The 9,399-nt window shown below is 40.6% G+C and overlaps 1 protein-coding gene across 1 annotated transcript in view; it reads right to left on the bottom strand.

Annotated features, from left to right (window-relative positions):
* Positions 1–268: 268 nt before the first annotated feature.
* Positions 269–9,399, bottom strand: part of RXRG (retinoid X receptor gamma) — a gene marked incomplete at its 3' end in the record, with an annotated part of 92,438 nt that continues 83,307 nt past the window's right edge. Inside the window, exons 7-9 of the mRNA XM_015821655.1 lie at positions 6,678–6,810; positions 4,314–4,405; positions 269–374 (exon numbers count right to left, since the gene is read on the bottom strand). Coding sequence (XP_015677141.1) covers positions 269–374; positions 4,314–4,405; positions 6,678–6,810 — 331 coding nt within the window. The remainder of the gene's footprint in view (positions 375–4,313; positions 4,406–6,677; positions 6,811–9,399) is intronic.

Below are 9,399 nucleotides of genomic sequence, written 5' to 3'. Positions count from 1 at the left end.
CCCCTTGTCTTCCCTCCTTCCTCCTTTCTCTCTTTAGGTTGTCTGAAGACACCTACAATATTTCCAGTTGCAGTTTGGAGTTGAAGGCTCAGTCACAGAAAAAAAGAGTATTTATTCATTTTATTTATGACTCAATATTCTTCTAGAATAGCTCAACATGTTGTTCAATATAAGCTCAAGCTAAGGATACAAAAACATCATGGTTGATGTAATTCTGTAACATCTTCACATCATTATGCATTAAGCAGCCTAAGCAATTTCTATTTACCTTCCAGGTTGCTCAGGGTACTTCTGTTTTGTGTATGCCTCCAGAGTAGCATAAACTTTCTCACGTAGCAATTCCACCTCTGCAGGACTGGACAGGCCTTTGGCATCTGATGCAGTGACAATAGAGGGAAATGATTAAAAAGAGGGACAAATATTCCAGTCCCTGAAACAACAGTATCCAATTTTTTTTTAAAAAAACCCTGCAGTCGTCCTTAAGGATGAAAATGTTGCACCATTTAGGACAAGTAGTAATCTCACCAGAAAAAATCATATTGATTCTTAAATTATGTATTATATGAAGAAAATCTAACCGTTTTATGAAATATTAATAAACTTTATTACCCATTTTACGAAATCCATGAAAAGACATGTAGCTTTTTCATAGCATAATGGCATAGTTACAGTTGCAACTTGAGAAGTTGTAACATGGTGAATACTGAACACTGAGACAATGTCAGCAGTCCCATTTTCCTTTCTATCTTGAGAAGGGAGAATCACTTCTCTTTTTTTTCTCCTGCCAACCTCCTCCCCATTTCTGTTCAACTACTCTTCTCATAAGAGCTGACTTTAACAAACTCAGAGAGAACCTAGGAAAGATCCCATGGATGAAAATCCTAAAGGGGAAAACAACCCAAGAATCATGGGAAACTCTGAAAAATACGATCATAAAAGCCCATACCAGCACAATACCACTGAAAAAGAAAAACAAGAAATTCAAGAAGAAACCAGTATGGCTGCACAAAGATCTCTCTGACAAACTGAAAGACAAAAAGGACAAATACAAAAAATGGAAACCGATTATCAGCAGACAGCCAGAACATGCAAAGATGAAGTCAGGAAAGCAAAGGCTCAGAATGAACAAAGACTTGCAACAGAAATCATAGATAATAAAAAAAAGTTTCTTCCAACATATTAACAACAAGAAAAAAGTCAAGGAACCTGTAGGTCCACTAAAGAGAGAAGATGGCAAGGAAATAACAGGCAACAGGGAGAAAGCAGAGCTGCTTAACTCATACTTTACATCAGTCTTCACAAAAAAAGAAATTATAGCCCAACATACCAAAAAAACCACTGCAAAAAACAAATTAGAAACAAAAATTAAAATAAGCAAGAAAATGGTAAGAGAACACCTATCCAACCTTGACGAATATAAATCACCGGAGCCTGACAGATTACATCCCAGAGTTCTGAAGAAGCTGGCAGATGTTATCTCAGAACCATTGCACCACATATTTCAAAAATCCTGGACCACCGGTGAAGTACCTGAGGTTTGGAAAAGGGCTGATGTGGTTTCCATCTTCAAGAAAGGGGGAAAAACGGACCCAGGAAACTACAGACCAATCAATTTAACATCAATACCTGGGAAGATCCTAGAAAAGATAATCAAAAAACAGATCTGCGAACAACTAGAAGCAAACAAAGTTATAACCAGTAGCCAGCATGGGTTTGCTAAAAACAGATCATGCCAAACCAATCTTATTTCATTCTTCGACAAAGTGACTAAACTAATAGACAAGCGAAATACTGTGGACATAGTATACTTAGACTTCAGTAAGACATTTGATTAAGTAGATCCTACTCCTTGGTAAGCTAGAAAAAAGTGGAATAGACAACATCACTACCAATGGATCTGTAGCTGGCTGGCAAACTGTACTCAACGAATAGTCCTCAGCGGCACTACATCCACATGGAGAGAAGTAAGCAGTGGGGTACCACAAGGCTCCGTCTTAGGCCCAGTACTCTTCATCAATGACTTAGATGAGGGAATTGAAGGGGAACTCATCAAATCTGCAGATGACACCAAACTGGCAGGAGTAGCCAACAGCCCAGAAGACAAACTCAAGATCCAAAAAGATCTTGACAAACTTGAACAATGGGCCCTAACCAACAAAATGGGTTTTATGTGGAGAAAAGCAAAGTTTTACATTTAGACCGGAAAAATCAAAGGTACAAGTACAGATTGGGCAAGACCTGGCTTAAAAACAGCAACTGTGAATGGGACCTTGGCGTCCTAGTGGACGATCACTTAACCATGAGCCAGCAGTGTGCAGCAACAGCCAAAAAAGCTAATACAATCCTGGGTTGTATAAACAGAGGCATAGAATCAAGATCACGTGAGGTATTAGTACCGCTTTATAAAACCCTAGTAAGACCACACCTGGAATACAGCAGCCAATTTTGGTCACCATATCACAAAAAAGATGTTGACAGTTAGGGAAAAATTCAGAGAAGAGTAACTAAGATGATCAAAGGCCTGAAGACTAAAACATATGGAGAACGTTTGCAGGACTTGGGTTTGGCTAGTCTAAAGAAAAGAAGAAATAGGGGAGAGATGATAGCAGTATTCCAATATTTGAGGGGCTGCCACAAAGAGGGGGTCACATTATTCACCAAAGCACCAGAGGGCAGGACAAGAAACAATGATTGGAAACTAATCAAAGAGAACCTGGAATTAAGGAGAAACTTCCTAACAGTGAGGACAATTAACCAGTGGAATAGCTTGCCTCCAGAAATCGTGGGCACAACATCACTGGAGATTTTTAAAAAGAGGTTAGACAGTCACTTGTCTGAGATGCTATAGGTTCTCCTGCTTGAGCAGGGGGCTGGACTAGAAGACCTCCAAGGTCCCTTCTGCTCTATTCTATTCCATGTAGCATTCCATTTCTCTTTCCTCTTTGAAATTCATCTTCCATACATCTACCCCCCCCCATTGTTTCTTAAAGATCAGTGATGGCGAACCTTTTAGAGACTGAGTGCCCAAACTGCAACCCAAAACCCACTTATGTATCGTTGGGTTCCAGGTGCCCTCGGAGTCGGCGATCAGCAGGGGCCCGTTGCGGGAGGACTCGGGGGCACCAGGGTCCAGCCCCACTAAGCCCACCTTCTTCTCGCCCAAGCTGCCCAGATACATGCCCCCATTGCGCGACCCAGCAGTGTGGAGGCCAATCGCGGGCTCAGAGCGGGCGTGAGTGGGACAGCCACGCAGGGCAGAGGCACTGCCTGGGGCCAGAGCAGGGCAGCGGCATGACAGCGGCAGAGCCAGGCGGGACTGTGGCGACAGCGGCACAGAGGCCGATTGCGGGCTCAGAGCAGGCATGAGTGGGGCAGAGGCAGTGCCCGGGGCCGGAGCGGGGCACTGGCATGGCAGCGCAGAGCCGGGCGGGACTGTGACAGTGGCAGCAACGGCTGGGTCGCTTTGGCCAAAGCAGCAGCGGCGACGGCGGCAGTGCAGAGGAGGCGAGGAGTGGCACCCGCAGTCTGCCCGGCCTCCCCTCCGCCTGCTTTGTGCAGCTCCTCCCGGGCCCCACAGACCCGTTAATCCTGCCACTCGCTAAAGGTGTGATGGGGGGGTGACGCATGATCAGAGGAGCAACCCTGGGGCTGCAGGTGACTTGGCCTGGCATGGGAAGGGCACATGCCCCACCCTACTGCCACCATGCAGGGTAAGATTGCCGCGCCTGCCCAGATTCCCTCGCCTCCCCCAAGCATTTTTTTACTAACCTCCTTTCAGCTGCATTCCATTTCTCCGTTCACTTTCTAACTTCTTGAGATCTTGTGAAAAGTTAGAAAGTCTGATGGAACTTTCTTTTTTTTACCGATAGTCCCACAAACACGCAGCAAAGACTGAGAAATGAACGGAGAAACGGAATGCAGCTGAAAGGCAGGTTAGTAAAAAAAATGCTTGGGGGAGGCAGGGGCAGGCACGGCAACCTTACCCTAGTGCAGGTTGCTCATGGACAGGACTGAAGGCCTAGGGGTGATGGCGCGTGAGGGCTCTGCGTGCCACCTGTGGCACGCATGCCATAGGTTCGCCACCACGGTTATAGATCATTGCTGCCTCAGTAAATGCAACATGATAATGGCAAACATTGAAAGTCAATTTAAAAAACAACAACAAAAAGAAATCAATTATAAAAAGTCACAAGAAAAAAAATACTGGCTGCTCCTCAGAATCCAAGATAGCCAATGGCTAAATTAGCTGGGTGTAGAGAGGCATGAGAATTTCCTAAGGAAGATGGCAGCCTTCCCAAGAATCAATACTTAACCTGGATTGAACAAGACAATGGCTCGCAGACACCCCAGTTCAGATTTGTCCATCTGCATGTCTTTCATTTTGGATACTAACTCAGTAAGAACCCTGCATACAGAGAAAAGGGAGAAGGGGAATGAATGAATCAAGTTATATATATGCAGTACTGGTGCTTCTACTCTAAGTGGTAGTTAAGTGGGTCTAGGACAACTCGCCATGGCCATTTTGCCATGGCCAACTCCCCATGGGGGAAAATCCACACGGGATAATTCAATGCAATAAATGTTATCTGCCACTGTTTCTTCAACATTATTTTCATTTTTGTCCATTTCCACAAAAATGGAAATATATCAAAGAAGCATGGCAAATAACATTTATCATGTGGAGTTATCCCATGTGGAATTGTCCCACGGTGAGTTGTTTGCAGCAAGTTGTCCTGTGAGATGGCCACGGACAGTTATCCCATTCCATGGTTTAGTGTGGAATTACCAGGAGCTGTTTTTTGTTGTTGTTGTTGTTGTTGTTGTTTAATGGAGCATCAATGTAACACTATAATCAATTAGAGTAAACCTGCATTTTTGCAGTAGTTCTCCCATCTATTTTCAGGGTTGTGGAAAATCTGAATTTTTTAAAACGGAAATAATCTTCATGCAAATGGATGCTCAATTCTGTTTTTTATCCTTTTTCAAGCTAGGATTTCAATCTAAGCAGTGATAAAAGCCCTCAATGTTTTCGAATGCAGATACCTGCAGAATTATCTATTTCAACTAAAACCCACTCATTCAGTTTGTATGTCCTAGAGGAGGGTGCTCTTGTGAGAAATTTGTGGGAAGAGGGAGAAGTTAGTGCTTCTCTATGGGGTCTCCAACTCTCTGGAACAGACTTCTTGTAGAAATCAGTATGTCATCTTCCCTGCCAGGATTTAGGCTGTTGATGGAAAGAGAACTTTCAAGAGTTAATGGTTAAATGTTAGAGCTGGGATACAGCCATGTTAGTATAATTCTGGCAATTTTAGAGATTGCTGTGTAATTTTCATTCTGTCTGAATATGTTTTATGTGGTATATCATCAGGATTCTATTGGGAATGGGGCAGTACCAAATACATTAAACAAATAACTGTATCAGTCAAGTGATATCATGCCTTCATTACTTTGCAATGTCTTTCATATTTTTGTCCCAATTATTTTATGTATTTATTCCAAAAGAGGACAACTCTAAAGGAACACTTGAATTAAATTAGGAAAAACTATAACTAAAGCCACAAATGAAAAACTCTTATAAAGTGTTCATCTTCTTAATCTGGTTGAGCAACTAGAGGTGCAGATCATTCCTTCCAATCTCCTATTGTCTATTATGCTTGCAGTGCTAATTTTATATGGATTTCATAAAATATGCTTAGCCTACCATAACACCTATCTAAAGTTAATTTATTTTATTCCACCTCGCTGATAATTCTTTATTAATCCTTTCTGTGGCTTGCACACTTAGAATATGCCTGTGCATCTATCTGTATTTCCTCTTTCTTATAATATACTACCTAGTTATCTAGGCTACATAGGTGGAAACTGAAATGTTCCCTTATCTTCTTTAGATCAACATATTCCATTCATCAGAAAAAGGAATTGCTGTTCCTGTAAAAGACCTGTGTTAAACATACCCATTATTATTTGACGTTGTCTCATAATGATCAGATCACAGAGGAGGAAGGCATGCAATTGAGATATGCTCTTTTATAGGCAATATGTACATATAATCTTGCAGAAAAAATAAGATCCCATATTTTTGTTAATCAGTACACTTTTAATAAAGTGACCACTAATATTTTCATAAAGAGAATTTAACTAGGGTTTCTTAAGCTGCGGCTTTTGCCCAAGGCTACAGCTAATGGGCAGTAAATAGAAAGAATTTAAATTCATTCATACATGCTGTCCCATTCATAGAAGCTGGATCATTTCCACTCATGCTCTTGGAGTAAGAGTAAGAAGAAATGGATAGTCGATAAAAAATGTCAATATCGGTTTGATTTTTTTATTATTATTTCTCTTGATCCCTAAAGCAGAAGAACAAAAATTAATGCTGGAAACCAACCATCTACAAAGAAATTGCAGAATAATATGCAAAACAGGGAACTAACAACATGTTATATATTGGTATATGAGTGAGCCCCAAGGCTATTTCTGAAAATTAAAAACTTTTTTGAAGGGAAAAAAATAGAGCAGAGAAGTTTCACAAGTGTCCCCCTGAATGAACCCAGGCAATCTTTCCTTTCCTACAGATTTCAGAAATACATTTTCCTTATTTAAGCTTTTCTTACTCTACCAAAACTAACCAGAAGTCATCTAGGAAAATGCAAATGCTGGAATTAAGAATAAAAGCATACCTGTCAAATATGGAACCCACCCCAGCACTGTGTGCACTGCTCCGGTGCACGTGTAAGCCGGTGGCCAGTAAGATACCATCCTGCACAGAAACAGAGCGATGAGAAAAAGAGGCAATCAGCAGTTCATTCCAACCTAAAAGAGGAAATAAAAGTGATAGACTCATTTTTTTCTGGAGTCTTTAAAAAAAATCTGCTTGATCATCTGGCTATTAACTTGACTGGACCAATTTATGCTACACTAGAGTATGAATAAGCCAGTATTGTTTATAAGCAACAAAGGTAAAGAAGATCCTTTTTAAAAACAGAAACTGAAATAAGTAACAAGGCAAAAGATAGTCTGATTCTAAAGTAATAGCATGAATATTGAAAATCTATTTCTCATTTTGCACATTCTTACAAAATGTTTGCATCTCATGGCATAATCTTTGCAGGGAATTCAGATCCATGACCTGCTATTGAATAAATACCTTTCTGCATAGGGACACCAGATATTAGTAAACCAGTAAATGTTTAGAAGAAGTTACTGGACTTTAGTGCCTCAGAATGCAATTGGAGAAGAATGTGTCTTCCAAAACTAAAAAAACAAACAAACCTACAAACAAACCGTCAAAACCTGGGTGCTGAGGAATTGTTTGAATTACCGTAAACTCTTTTCCCAGCATAGCCACTGTTTAAATATAAACTATTTTTAACAGGCCATCAAATTGTTCTTATTTTTATACTTTTCAAACTTATTTTAAACAAATGCACAAAGGACAGTCATTTTACTTGATGTGTGATTCTATAGATCATGGATGACACAACCAGCATGACAATATCTCAGTATCCATGGGGGTTGTATAATCACATCAAACCAGGTAGATGGCTTTTTCCAAGTCCTTTACAGAGCTTTTTTTTTCTCATAGAATGTCAAGAACGGAGTTCCGGCACCTTTTTTGGATGGAACTTTGTAGGGTAGGCAAGGCGGGTTGTATGACATGTGAGAGTTCCAGCACTTTTTTTTTTTTTTAGAAAAAAAGCACTGGTCCTTGACTTATGAACACAATTGAGCCTAACATTTCTGTTGCTAAGCAAGGCAGTTGTTAAATGAGTTTTGCCCCATTTGACAACCTTTCTTGTTAAAATTGTTAAGTGAATTACTGCAGTTACTATTAGTAACACAGTTGTTAAGTGAATCTGGCTTCCCCATTGACTTTGCTTGTCAGAAGCTAGCAAAAGGTGATCACATGACCGTGGGACACAGCAACAGTCATAAGTATGAACAAGTTGCCAAGCATCCGAATTTTGATCAAATGACCACAGTGATGCTCTAATAGTCATATGTGTGAACAACAAGTCACGTTTTTCAGTGCATTGTAACTTTGAATGGTCACTAAACAAATGGTTGTAAGTCTAGGACTGCCTGAAGTCCATAGATAGTGAGAATTTAGAGGATTAGATTAGAGGCTCATAATATTACCCATAACCGCCCTGGTAGTAACTGCTCCACTACCCTCTGGCTGGCAAGACGAAGGACTTTCTTTCAGCCTTGAAACAGAACAAATCCTACCATTCTGTCTTGTTAAGCTCTGAGGTTTGTTTACATACACAATTCCAAAAGCCACCATCTACCTTTTCCTGACAACTTTGGGCTTTATTTCAGGAGCGCAGCATGAAGTAAGGTTCAGAATCTCATCCCTTTGGGATTTGGGATGGGAGAGTGTTACAATCAGCTGAAAAGTACTACTTTTTGAGCTGAAACCCAAGACATAGAGAAAGTAGGAAGATCGGATTATATGAAAATATGAGGAAGCTGAATAGCAGCCCAATTTCTGAAGGGCTGAGCATTTCTTTCTTGCCTCTACCCATATTCTGTTCACATTATTTCCAAAATGGGAAATTGTTTTGTCTTCTAGGAGAACAAAATGTCTTGCAAAATTTAGAAAAAAAGCGTATTGTTTTATGAGTTTATGTGCAAGTGGATAATTAGAATAGAATAGAGCTGGAAGATACTTTGGAGATCTTCTAGCCCAGTCCCCTGCTCAAGCAGGAGAACCTATACCATTTCAGATAAGTGACTGTCTAGTCTCTTCTTAAAAATCTCCAGTGATGTTGTGCCCACGATTTCTGGAGGCAAGCTGTTCCACTGGTTAATTGTCCTAACTGTTAGGAAGTTGCTTCCAGGTTGCTTCTCTCTTTGATCAGTTTCCAACTATTGTTTCTTGTCCTGCCCTCTGGTGCTTTGGAGAATAATGTGACCCCCTCTTCTTTGTGGCGGCCCCTCAAATACTGGAATACTGCTATCATGTCTCCCCTATTTCTTCTTTTCTTTAGACTAGCTCAGGGGTAGGCAACCCAAAACACTCAAAGAGCCACTTGGACCCATTTCCCACCGAAAACAAAACACTGGGAGCCGCCAACCCTTTTTGATATCTAAAATGAAGATAACACTGCATATATCCTTTTTTACCTTTTATATATATATATATATATATATATATATATATATATATATATATATATATATATATATATATATATATATAGGTCTTTAGTTATTCGGGTTTTCTCCCGCGTAGAATTAAAAGTACCTTGGCGACGTTTCGACGAAGTCACATTCGTCATCTTCAGGCTGGTGTCTTCAGCTTCGTGCTTCTAAGAGTGGTGTGTGGTCGCAGCTGTTTCTTCCTTTTAACTGCCAGTGGGGTTGGAGCTGATTGGGTGGGAGCTTGGCTGTGTTCTG

The sequence above is a fragment of the Protobothrops mucrosquamatus genome, unplaced genomic scaffold (genome assembly GCF_001527695.2).
Source record: "Protobothrops mucrosquamatus isolate PMUCROS unplaced genomic scaffold, P.Mucros_1.0 scaffold1378, whole genome shotgun sequence".
NCBI classification, from domain to species: domain Eukaryota; kingdom Metazoa; phylum Chordata; class Lepidosauria; order Squamata; family Viperidae; genus Protobothrops; species Protobothrops mucrosquamatus.
The sequence above is the reverse complement of the archived record's forward strand: the minus strand, read 5'-3'. Positions and strand labels throughout refer to the sequence as shown.